Source organism: Podarcis bocagei, assembly GCF_964188305.1.
Source record: "Podarcis bocagei genome assembly, chromosome: 1".
NCBI lineage: Eukaryota > Metazoa > Chordata > Lepidosauria > Squamata > Lacertidae > Podarcis > Podarcis bocagei.
The window spans coordinates 82,234,538-82,246,510 of NC_138125.1; the positions used below are offsets into that span (position 1 = coordinate 82,234,538).

Here is an 11,973-nt window from a genome sequence, read left to right on the forward strand (position 1 = left end):
GCCGGCGAACTTCTCTCGGGCGCCCCCTGCAGTCGTTGGGTGCCGGTTGCCATGGCGGCCCGCCTCCGCGCGTGACGTGGGGGTGGGGATGCTGACGTCACTCGCCACCGCCTCGCGCCACGAGGAGGACGTCTAGTGTCGCAGCTTCGTGAAATAAAACATTGCCGCCACCGCCTCGCTATGCCTGTCGGCGGTAGAGAACATGTGTCCCAGGCTGGAGGTCTCTGCTGTCCCCCCCCCCCGGTCGGGCTGGGGGAGAGCCGCTAGGGCCCCTCTGCGCCGGCCATAAGTGACCTGGACACGGTCCCTCGGGTTCCTTTTGCTCCCTTTGCTCAGGTGCATCGCCACCGTCGGACGGAGGTTTGGGCAGGGAAGCGTCGCTCTCCCGTTTCTGGCCCCTCCGTCCCTTTCTGCCCAATCTTAGAACTGAGGGAGGTGCGGGTTCCTTTGCTGTAAGTGGCATCTTGCGACGCAAAGAACAGAATTGTTGCACTCATTGCTGTATATTGGTTTCGAAAATGCTAAAAAGAATAATATCCTGGATGGGGATGTGTGTCTGAAGTGGGCCTTGCCTTAAAATGAATGAAACACAGAGCTGTGCTTCTTGGGCAATTACGGCAGTCGGAGACTAGTGACGCCCCATAAAAAAGCCACTGTGAACGAGATTACACCCAACAGAACCTACTGCAAAGAAAAAAGCTATTGCCAGTTCAGAGCAGTACTGTGTAACAAGCAGTTTTGTAGCATAATGCCTTAAATGGTGGTGCAATTCATCTCCAAATAGCTACTGCAAGGGTGGTGGGGACCGTAAGCTTTTTAGCATGAGCGGATCTAGGCTCTTCTTTTAGGAACATTAAGGTAAAGAGCTTTTCAGCTGTTCTTTCAGCCTCAAGATCACTGAAAGCAAACAAGAGTGGTGCTTTGCCCTACTGCTCCACTCCAGATCTTCTGTAACCTTCAGACCACAAATACAACCCAAACAGGAAACTGGCGAGATACAGAGTGATACCAGCCTCCTGCCCCCCTGCATGTGTAGAGCCATTAATAAAGGGAAGAACACAGAAGACATAAAAACCTTCTCTTGATTTTTCTTTCTCTGGTGCAGGACTAGGCGGCTGGAGGGAAATGAACTGGAAATTATATTACAGAGTCTCTGCAGGAAGGCATGTGCTTTGTGCTGAAAGTTTTCAGAAACCAATAGGTAAGTAACAGTCTAATACAGAAGAATATGAATGAACTGGAAGGGGCATATCAGATTTTGGAAGAGTTAGGAGAGCTAAGACCTGGAATGGAAAAGCTTACAGGTACTCAGGGAGATTGTTGGAATGTTTAGTATAAATAGGAAAGTTGAATATTGGAAGGATTCTTACAGTGCATCAGACTGTTGGCTGAGTACTCTGACAGACAACTGCTCTCCAAGTTCTCAAGTGGACAGAGGCCTTGGCCCTGCTACCTGAGATAACTAGAGATGCCGGGGACATTGTGCATGGAAAACATACAGTCTACCACTGAGCTAAGGTGTTTCCTCTATGAACCAATTTAGAGTAGGTAATTTTTTACATCTATCTGTCTGTAGAACACTTTTAGCCTGCAAAATGGTTTATAACTCTCACATCCTCCGAGGAGCCATGTGAAGGAAGTGCAGTAAAATGTAACCTCAGACTTTTGCAGTGTATCCCCCTTTATCCCCTTTTGTTGCATAAAGTGTGAGTCTCCTTTGGAGCAAAACCCTGTTGCTTTGTCTATACAACTGCATGAGGAGATACTTAATAATAATTTATGTTCTTTGGCAAATACTAGTCATATAGTCAGTGTGGTGTAGTGGTTAAGAGCGGTAGTCTCGTAATCTGGTGAACTGGGTTCGATTCCCCGCTCCTCCGCATGCAGCTGCTGGGTGACCTTGGGCTAGTCCCACTTCTCTGAAGTCTCTCAGCCCCACTCACCTGACAGGGTGTTTGTTGTGGGGGAGGAAGGGAAAGGAGAATGTTAGCCGCTTTGAGACTCCTTCGGGTAGTGATAAAGCGGGATATAAAATCCAAAACTCTAACTCTAAACTCTCATATATAATACAAGGCTGGGGAACCTTTCCCATTCTCCAGGGCTCCATTTGCGGAGGGAGGAGTAGTCAAGGCTATACACCTGTAGTGTTTGGGTCCAAGGCCAAAAGAAGGCAGGGTCAAAGCATACATAGACACTCACATCCCATTCACAAACCTACATACAGTGGTACCTTGGTTTACGAACTTAATCCGTTCCGGAAGTCCATTCTGAAACCGAGGCGTGCTTTCCCTATTGAGGCCTCCCACTGTCAGTGCCTTTCCACCATTCGGATTCCGTTCTTAGACCGAGGTAATGTTCACAAACCGCGACACTACTTCCAGTTTTGTGGAGTTCATAAGCCGAATCGTTCATAAACAGGACTGTTCTTAAACCGAGGTACCACTGTACATAACACGTGCACATATACATGCTGTATCAAGCCGCCTGTGTAGTGCCCTCTCTTCAGCAGACAGGTTGGTAAGTGATCAGGAAGCATCAGAGTCATAGTTCAACAACCTCTGAAGAGTGCCACATTCTGCTTGAAGAAGAAGAAGAAGAAGAAGAAGAGTTTGGATTTGATATCCCGCCTTTCACTCCCTTTAAGGAGTCTCAAAGCGGCTAACATTCTCCTTTCCCTTTCTCTCCCACAACAAACACTCTGTGAGGTGAGTGGGGCTGAGAGACTTCACAGAAGTGTGACTGGCCCAAGGTCACCCAGCAGCTGCATGTGGAGGAGCGGAGACGCGAACCCGGTTCACCAGATTACGAGACTACCACTCTTAACCACTACACCACACTGGCTTGCATGGCTTCTGTGCTACATGCTGAGAAAGGGACTCCCTTTCTCCATGCTTAGCCCAGGAACTGCCAATGGGGGAAGAAAGTAATCTCTTCCTTCAGAAGCAGCTCAGTTAACTTTTGAGCTGCACAGTGTGAAAGGGACTCCTTTTCTCACTGTCCAGGATAAAAATGCACCACACTGCCCATGAAGGAAGAACTGCTCAGCTCAGCTCATGGGCAGCTCAGCAGCAGGACTCAGCCACGTTCCCTCTTCCCCACTACTGAGCAGTAATTTTCAGTAAGCTGAGCAGCACAGGGCAGTGGGAGGTTTTCCTCCCCTCACTATGATCTGTTCTCCCCGGGCTACTTCACGGGTTGAATATTACAGCTCAGCAGTGGGGGCGAGGGTGGGGGGGAAGGGGGCTAAGTACAGTGGTGCCTCGCAAGACGAAAAGAATCCGTTCTGTGATTCTCTTCGTCTAGCGGTTTTTTCGTCTTGCGAAGCAAGCCATTGACGGATTAGCAGATTAGCACTATTAGTGGCTTTTAGCGGCTTATCTGCTGATCAGATCAGCTGATAAGCAGCTTAGCGGCTTAGAAAAAGGGGGGGAGGGAAAAAAACCAGCAGGAACTCGCAAGACATTGTCGTCTTGCGAAGGAAGCCCATAGGAAATTCGTTTTGCGAAGCACCTCCAAAACGGAAAATTCTTTCGTCTAGCAAGTTTTCCGTCTTGCGAGGCATTCGTCTTGCGGGGCACCACTGTAGATGGATCTGGATCTGGGAAAAGACTGGCAAGCTAAAGGGGCGATCCTGTGGGCCACACCTAGATTATGAAGTGAAGATTCCCTACCTCAAAATAAATGTTTAATTAACTAAATTAGGGTTAATCCTATTGCTCCCACTTTACTTGTGAGCAAGCCTCATTAAATTTAATAGGACTTCTTAGTAGACATCGTTGGGATTGCACTGTTAAATGGGTTTACTATTCCTCAGTGAAATTTTATATAACCAACTATTACAAGCCCTGCATTTGAAAATGGTTGTTATGTTTTATAGGATGGAGGAATTGCTGGATATGTTCCCAGCAACATTATTATGGGAATTTTTCTGGTTCTATGGCCTGCAGAAAACTGCTCCTAACTTCACTGAAACCCACCTTCGTCTTTCCAAATGGAAATCTTTTCTTTCAAAGAACTCCAGAAAGCAGAATAGAAAAGATTGCAAGTACCTATGGCGTGAGGTATGATATCCTTTCTCCTGCTCATTTTGACTTTGAATTCTTCCACCTTCCTTCACAAAACGTGCTTGAGACACTTGTATTTATTTGTGTTTCTCTACCTTATCCCATAAGAATATAAGAATCTCCTTGACTTAAAGTGCGCTCCTGGTTCTTCCTTTGCAGCTGTGGCTTCAGTTATTTTAGAATTCAAGCAAAGGAAGTGTTGAGAGCGCACTTTAAGTCACATGACACCAGACACAGGACGAGTAAAGCCACATTGTTAAAAACAATGCCAATTCACTGCTAATATGAACTGAGGGAGTTTTCTCCCAGTAATCTCGTTCTGGTGAATGGCATTCGAATGTGTTTCTTTGTAACCCGTTGCATATGTTGCTGGCAGGCCCTTTTCATTATCCACTGCTCTAATGGTATTCTTTGGAGGTGGCAGAGGAAGAAATGATGGTCAAAAGGAGCAGCTCACCCTGAAGGATGTGGCAGAACTAATTCAGAAGAAAGAATGCAAGAGAGTCGTGGTGATGACTGGAGCAGGGCTCAGCACTCCTAGTGGTATCCCCGATTTCAGGTAACACTCAAACTGCTGTCAAGGCCTTGCTCTCTGGACTGTACAGACATTTCCCCTACTCTGTAAAGTCTCCACCTTGCGGAAACTCTTCAGCAGCCACCACACTGTCCAGTCATAGATGGAGCAGCTTCAAGAAGCAGGGCACAGGCAGTAAGAGTGAACCAGGCTCTTTTTTTGGAATTGAATGAAGAGGCTGGTACTGTAGGTGTAACTTTTTTTCCTATCCCAACATTGCGCCAAACAAGGTTCATTAATGGTATAGTCCCTTAATGCTACATAAGTGCCATCTGGTTTTATGCTACATGGAGGATGCCACAATAGGTCCTTTAACTATTTAATTTGATTTTCGTGCATCCAAAATTTCCCCTTTTGTGGATTTCAACCTATGTTCAAAAACAGATAGCAACAGAATCCAGAGCAAATACACCAGGTGTTGTGCATGAAGTGACAGACCCGCATTTGTGAACAGAATGCTATTTCACCAGTCACGCACCTCCCCCTCCTTCATATGGCTTGTCAGCTGCCTTTATTTAATTTTTGAAAGCATTTTGTGAACACTTATGCCTATAACCATTCAGCCATTGCCTTATTTTTTAAAAAAGAAACTTTTAACAGTTTTCTTTTCAAAAAATAAGGCGGTAAAGTGAAAAACCACTATTGGGGATTAGAGAGGTATGTTTTGGGTGGCTTTATGCAGTGCCAGCCAGTGTCCTGCGCAATCATCTTCTGCTTTGAACTTTCAGCACATTTCTTTTTTCAGAGAAGGAAGGCATGTTTAATCTGAGTATTTATGTAAAGATCTTTGGTCTCAGGGAAGTGTCACATTTTGCTGTAGTTCTCATTTGCTTGTTTGATCCTGCTATGCTGATAAAGAGTGAAACAATATGCTACTATATCAAATCAAAACACCCTTACCCTGTTTGAAGTTCTCTTACCAGGCATGCTATCAGCTACCCTCCTTCTCATTTTCTGGTATCATTGTCACAGGGTCTCCTCCCATCTTAAAAGCGCCATTGCTTCTTGAGAGAGGCCTCCACTGCTGAATTCTCCTTCCTGTTCACCATAAGCTGTTCACATATCAACTGATAGGCCACTTTGGTGGTATGTCTTCTTGACAAACTTGTGATAAAATATTCCTAAACTGTGTTTCCTCATATGTGAATTTACTTCGATTAGGAGTATACCAGCACATGAAAAACCTTTGCAATGGCTTGGTTTCCTGGCATGTTCTGTAGTTTTCTTCCCCTCTTGTCTCCACAGGTCCCCTGGGAGTGGCCTCTACAGTAATCTCCAGCAGTATAATATTCCTTATCCAGAAGCCATATTTGAGCTTAATTACTTTTTCCACAATCCTAAGCCTTTCTTTACATTGGCCAAGGAGTTATACCCTGGCAATTACAGGCCCAACTATGCTCATTACTTTCTCCGACTTCTACTTGACAAAGGGCTCCTTCTGCGTCTGTACACACAGAACATTGATGGGCTGGAGAGAGGTACGTCTCCCCATCCCCTCAATTTGGACCTAAGAAATAAAAATCTAGGCTAATGTTAGAGATACTGCAGCAAACCTTTGGATGGCAGGGAGAGTATTCTCCACTTCCTTTGCGTTGATGGAACGTTTGGGCCGAATTGACCTTAACTCTGAGTTTTGTGTTCTAGTTGCTGGGATTCCTCCAGATAAACTAGTTGAGGCTCATGGTACATTTGCTTCTGCTACATGCACTGTCTGTCGAAGGTCATACCCTGGTGAAGACTTCAGGGTAAGTGACAGCACAGCAGATACACCACTCCAGGAATATCAAGCATACTCCAAAGGGTGCTGGTTATGTTTGGCTTAGGGACCAAGAATCTTGTTTTGCGGGGTTCACAGGTTTGCTTTTACTTTCATTAATGCTTGGGGTGTTCAGTTAATAGTACCAATGGAAAGTGTCCCTTGTAATTTCAAGTGATGTAATGTGTGGCTTATACTGCCTGATTGTGGACTTATATCCTGCTTTCTGTGTTATCATTATAGGAGGATGTGATGGCTGACAAGATCCCCAAGTGCCCTGTGTGTACTGGAATGATCAAACCTGACATTGTTTTTTTTGGAGAGGAGCTCCCTCATCGGTTCTTCTTGCACGTGACAGATTTTCCTATGGCAGACCTGCTCTTTGTCATCGGAACCTCCCTTGAGGTCTGCGCTATCATGAACATGGGAAGAGAATGAAAGCTGGGGTATTGAGACAGAGTGGTTCGGGGACTCTGGAAAGCAATGCGGATCCAAAGGGAAAGCGAGGGTAGCAATTCAGGGATCAACAAAGTCGAGTGCATCTTGGGAAATGTGTAAGAAGGATTTATAAATAGCTCGGGAAGCATAGATTGCCAAAATCGAAGAAATGATTTTGTGTAACTAGTGATGTAGGGAGAGGCAGAATCAGAGTTGTTGTCTCTCAGTGGCAGAGCAGAAGTAAATGTGCCTTAAGCATAGACATATGACAAGACAGTCTTCACTAAATATTGTTGTGTATAAAGTCAGGAATATTGGAAATGCAAGCAGTTTTTCCTCTTTGACATTATCCCAGCACACACAATAGAAATCTTAACATGCACATTGCCTCCATCAGCAACTGTGTTAGCAGGGGAAAGGGAGAGCAATATGGACTCAAATCACCTGTACTGTAGGGATCAATGATGAATCAGTACACCCCATTTCCTAAATAAGAAGCATGTAGATTTCCTTAGCTGCTGTTCAAATGTTCTGCATTAATTGAGGGTGAATAGCTGGTACAGTGTATGGCCAAGGGCAGGGGTCAGCAAACTTTTTCAGCAGGGGGCCGGTCCACTGTCCCCCAGACCTTGTAGGGGGCTGGACTGTGTGGTTTTTTTTGGGGGGGGGGAATGAACAAATTCCTATGCCTCACAAATAACCCAGAGATGCATTTTAAATAAAAGGACACATTCTACTCATGTAAAAACACCAGGCAGGGCCCACAAATAACCCAGAGATGCATTTTAAATAAAAGCGCACATTCTACTCATGTAAAAACATGCTGATTCCCTGACCGCCTGCGGGCCGGATTTAGAAGGCAATTGTGCCGAATCCGGCCCCCGGGTCTTAGTTTGCCTACCCATGGCCAAGGGTATGCACCCTGAAATAGGAAGGCTTTGGTTCAAATATTAGATTAGATACAAACTCACTGGATGGCCGTGAGCAAGTCATTTTCTTATAAGCCTCAGCTATACTCTTTCACTTAGGAATAATATTGCTAACCTACCTACCTGACTTGTTGAAAGGATAACCTGAAATAATCTTAAGTTTGAATTGCTTTGAGTGGGCATTTAGCAGAACCACTGTCCAATAGGTAATATATTTCCTTTTTGTTAGCAGGTTCTCATTTACACTACCATATAGCCCTCTTCATTAACCAGTATTTGGGTGCTTTATTACAGTTGTTCGATAGATCAATAGATCTCAAGGTGTTATGAATTTCTTTTGAGCTGTGACTTTCACTTTGGAGCAGAATATGCAGCCTTTTCCTTTTGGTGTTTGGATTTTAGGTGGAGCCATTTGCCAGTCTAGTTTATGCAATTCGTAGCTCTGTTCCACGTGTACTGATCAATCGGGAATTGGTGGGACCATTCGCTCATCAGCCACAGCACAGTGACGTGGCTGAACTGGGAGACGTCATCATTGGAGTAGAAAAAGTAGTGGAACTGTTGGGCTGGAAGGAGGAGTTGCAAGAATTAATGAAGAAGGAAAAAGAAAAGGTATGAAAGTTCGAGTTGAAAGGCTTTTATTCTCTAACCCCATTTCATTTGCAGAATCTCTCATGAGTACAAACATTGCAGGAGTTCTGAAAACAGCAGTTAATCACCTGTCTTGACATAATATGACCTGTACAAGATGGGGGGTATCTGGCATACCAGTAGTACATGTGAAAAGGTTCTAGACCACAAGTTTAACATGAATCAACAGTGTGATACAGCAGCAAAAAACTAATGCTATTCTAGGCTGCATTAACAGAAGAATGATGTACAGATCAAGGGAAGCAATGATATCACTCTATTCTGTCTTGGTCAGACCACACTTGGGCACTGTGTCCAGTTCTGGGTGCCACAATTTAAAAAGGATATTGACAAGCTGGAACATGTGCAGAGAAGGGTGACCAAGATGATCAAGGGTCTGGAGACCAAACCTCATGAGGAATGGTTGAGGGAGATTTTTTCTCCTGCTCTGGAGGGTAGGACCCAAACAAAAGGTTTCAAGTTACATGAAAGGAGATTCTTAGTAAACATCAGGAAGACCTTTTTAACTGCAAGAGCTGTTTGACAGTGGAAGGGGCTCCCTCGGAAGGCGGTGGACTCTCCTTCATTGGAGGCTTTTAAGCAGAGGTTGGATGGCCATCTGTCATGAATTTCAAGGGATTGTACTATTTGATTATGATTAAATTTGTATACCACCCTTCATTCGAAGATCTCGGGGAGGTAAACAGCATAAAAATACAAAATATGAACAAATCAAATGAATGCCCCCCAAAAAACAATGGACTAGATGAGTCCCTTCCAACTCTATAGTTCTGTGATTCTGCGACGATAGAATTAATGACATTTTCCTATGTATTTGTTGTATTCTTACAACTCAACAGTGATATGCTTTCATTTAACTGTAAACGAATCATTTCCTTCTCTGTGTTGTTGCTTTTGCACTTTAGTCAGTATCAGCTGTTGAACGGATGGACTTTGGAACAAGCAAGCTTCATAGACAAATAATGTTCTTTCTATTTTTAGCTGGATGCAAAAGACAAATAGGAAATCTGACCCCTGCTGTTGGAAATGATGTTTACCTCCTAAAGGACTGTTCGCTGCAGCCAAAGGTTACAGCAATAAGAGCAGAGAACTGGAGGAAAATATGCTCTCCATTGTGCTAGCACCCAGTAGGTTAGAAAAACTAAAAATCATTCAGAGAGTCTAGTTGCACATGGATGTCCTCTGAAGGATCTTGGGAGATGATGATCAAATGGCAGGTTGTGAATTTGCTTTTGCATAAGAGGCTCTAGATACCAGAGTGGAAGATGAAGATGTACATTATAGCTGCTACTTCCCATTAAACTTCACCTCTTAAGCTGTTTCTCCAAACAAACTCTTCAAATGTTTTCTAAACCATCACAGATCTTGTGGTGTTGCACTACTAGCCTTAGCTGCAATAGCATTCATCACAGTTATGCTGAATCTGACATTGTACCAACTTGTGAAAGAATTTGGATTAGGCCAGCTTTCATAACTAAGCTTAGAAGTTTGACTGTTCAGTCAGTGTGTCTTCTGCTGTAGCTTCTGTGAAGATCAATCTGAAAGCTGCTATTCTAAAATAATTTGATGTATTAATATGCAGTGTATCATTTATGTAACATGAAAAGATAAGGGGTGTGTAACTACAATTCTAGCAAGAAATGACAACAATGAAAAGTGTAGTGAAGCTGCTGTTTGAACTTGAATGAACACTTATTGAGTGGCAATAATTAGTCAAAATAAAAGCATGTTTCAGCAGTCTCTCAATATTCTGTCTGCAGATTTCTCAGTATTTAAATTCTAAACTTGTATTTTCTGTCCTTTAATTCATTTAATGGGGAAAAAAGTATTGTGGGCATCATTCACATAATTGTCTGACATTTTTCTGGGTGTTATTCAGCATCTTTGAATGACAGGCTTTTATCTGTTTAAAAGAGATGCTGGGCTTCTGGGTTTCTTCTTTCAATATGTAATTGTTGACAAAGAGATGAAAGGAAGCTCGGGGTGGTTAGAACAGTGTTATTTGTAGTATTACCCTGAATTAACATTGAAATTGTGGAACCTATTAAATCTAGTACTGCTACTTTATGAACTTTAAATCACCATGAAGATGCAAACACCACTTTGTACATGTCAAGTGTGTGTAGCTTAATATTAACTTTGTGGTTGTGCCATCCAATAACCATGTAAGCCAAGGATTACCCTTTGCTTTTAGGAATTGTGACTAGTTTGCTCCCCCAGTTTGAAGAACTCTACTTATTTCTCTCCAATTACAATCAACCTCAGAGGCTGGATCCCCCGCCCCCAAGCTCTATTTTCGGCAAGGCCGTTTTTGCAAAGAGCTTCTGATAATTTGAATGTGCTAACAGATTTGTTTATATGAATGTGTGATTCAAATATTGGATTGGAAAGCTCTTGAATTTAGGATAAGCCATTCAAATGAGACATTTGAATCACCAACCCTTCTGAAGTGTGTGTGTGTGTGTGTTTGTTTGCTATATACTGTCACCTCTTACTTCCCTTTTCGCCAAACTAAAAATGCTGCAACATTTCCTTACATGCGAGTACCTCCATCATATTGGTTGCCTTTTTCTAAACCTTTTCCAACTCTACAATATTGTTTTTGAGGTGAGGCAACCAGAACAGTACAGTACACAGTATTTCAAATGTTGTTGCACCCAAGATTTGTATAACAGCAGTTTTATTTTCAGCTCCTTTCCTAATGCTCCTTAACATGGAATTTGCCTTTTTCACAGCTGTAGCACAGTGGAGCAGCATCTTCCATGGAGCCATACACTACAACACCAAGGCGTTCCTGGTCACTGTCAGTTTAGAACCCATGAGCATACACATGAAGTTAATTTGACTTTTTGGTCCTGATATACATCATTTTACACTTGCTTCCACTGAATTGCTTTTGCCCTTTCATTCAATTTGGAGAGTCGTTTTGGAGTTCTTCATAAGCTTTGTTTTAATGACCCCAAACAATTTTATTTTAATGACAAGGAAGACAAAAGGAATATCAATGGCCATAAGGCATGATGGCTACATGAACAACAGGGGAAGGCTTGGTTGTGGGCTTCCTGCAAGTGCCTGATGATCACTCTGGGAAACAGGATACTAGACAGACCTTTGGTCTGATGTGCAGACCTTCAATTAGTTTCATTGTGTTGAAACACAAGTGATTAATAACCTTTTAACTATATATTAGGAGGATGGGGTATGCAGAAGAGTCATAATTATACTCAGTGTTAGTTTGTGGAGATAACCCAAAGTTTCCAACATTTTCAAACAGTACAGCTAGAATCAGAGGCAGCTGGAAGATCATCCAGTCCGATGCAATGGGCGGGGTACTCCACATATGTGTTCACTACAGACTGACTGATAGACACCAATGGCCTCAGTGAGGTTTAGTTTGTTGAAAGCACAGAAAGTTCCACCGCTCACCCACATGGCATTGTTCTTGAGTACAACACTGCTATAACTGTACTCCTCCCAGTTTGGCTGCAGTTACATTGCCAAGAAATGTAATTTCTAATTGCTCAGATACAATCACCCAAATAATCAACAGATGCACGCATA

The 11,973-nt window shown here is 43.3% G+C and overlaps 1 protein-coding gene across 7 annotated transcripts; it reads left to right on the plus strand.

Moving 5' to 3' along the window:
* Nucleotides 1–82: 82 nt before the first annotated feature.
* SIRT3 (sirtuin 3) lies at nucleotides 83–10,158 on the plus strand. Of its 7 annotated transcripts, none has more exons than XM_081212463.1 (10): nucleotides 86–220; nucleotides 261–360; nucleotides 1,106–1,201; nucleotides 3,878–4,061; nucleotides 4,441–4,623; nucleotides 5,884–6,116; nucleotides 6,283–6,383; nucleotides 6,638–6,799; nucleotides 8,164–8,373; nucleotides 9,318–10,158. In XM_081212463.1, exons 3-10 carry the CDS (start codon nucleotides 1,126–1,128, stop codon nucleotides 9,531–9,533), a joined length of 1,365 nt encoding a protein of 454 aa, XP_081068589.1. In that variant the 5' UTR covers nucleotides 86–220; nucleotides 261–360; nucleotides 1,106–1,125; the 3' UTR covers nucleotides 9,534–10,158. The 7 variants fall into 7 exon arrangements, 6 of the variants coding, with proteins under 6 accessions (XP_081068586.1, XP_081068588.1, XP_081068589.1 ...); XM_081212461.1 differs by having other exon boundaries at nucleotides 87–220; nucleotides 261–452; XM_081212460.1 differs by having other exon boundaries at nucleotides 83–452.
* Nucleotides 10,159–11,973: the final 1,815 nt, after the last annotated feature.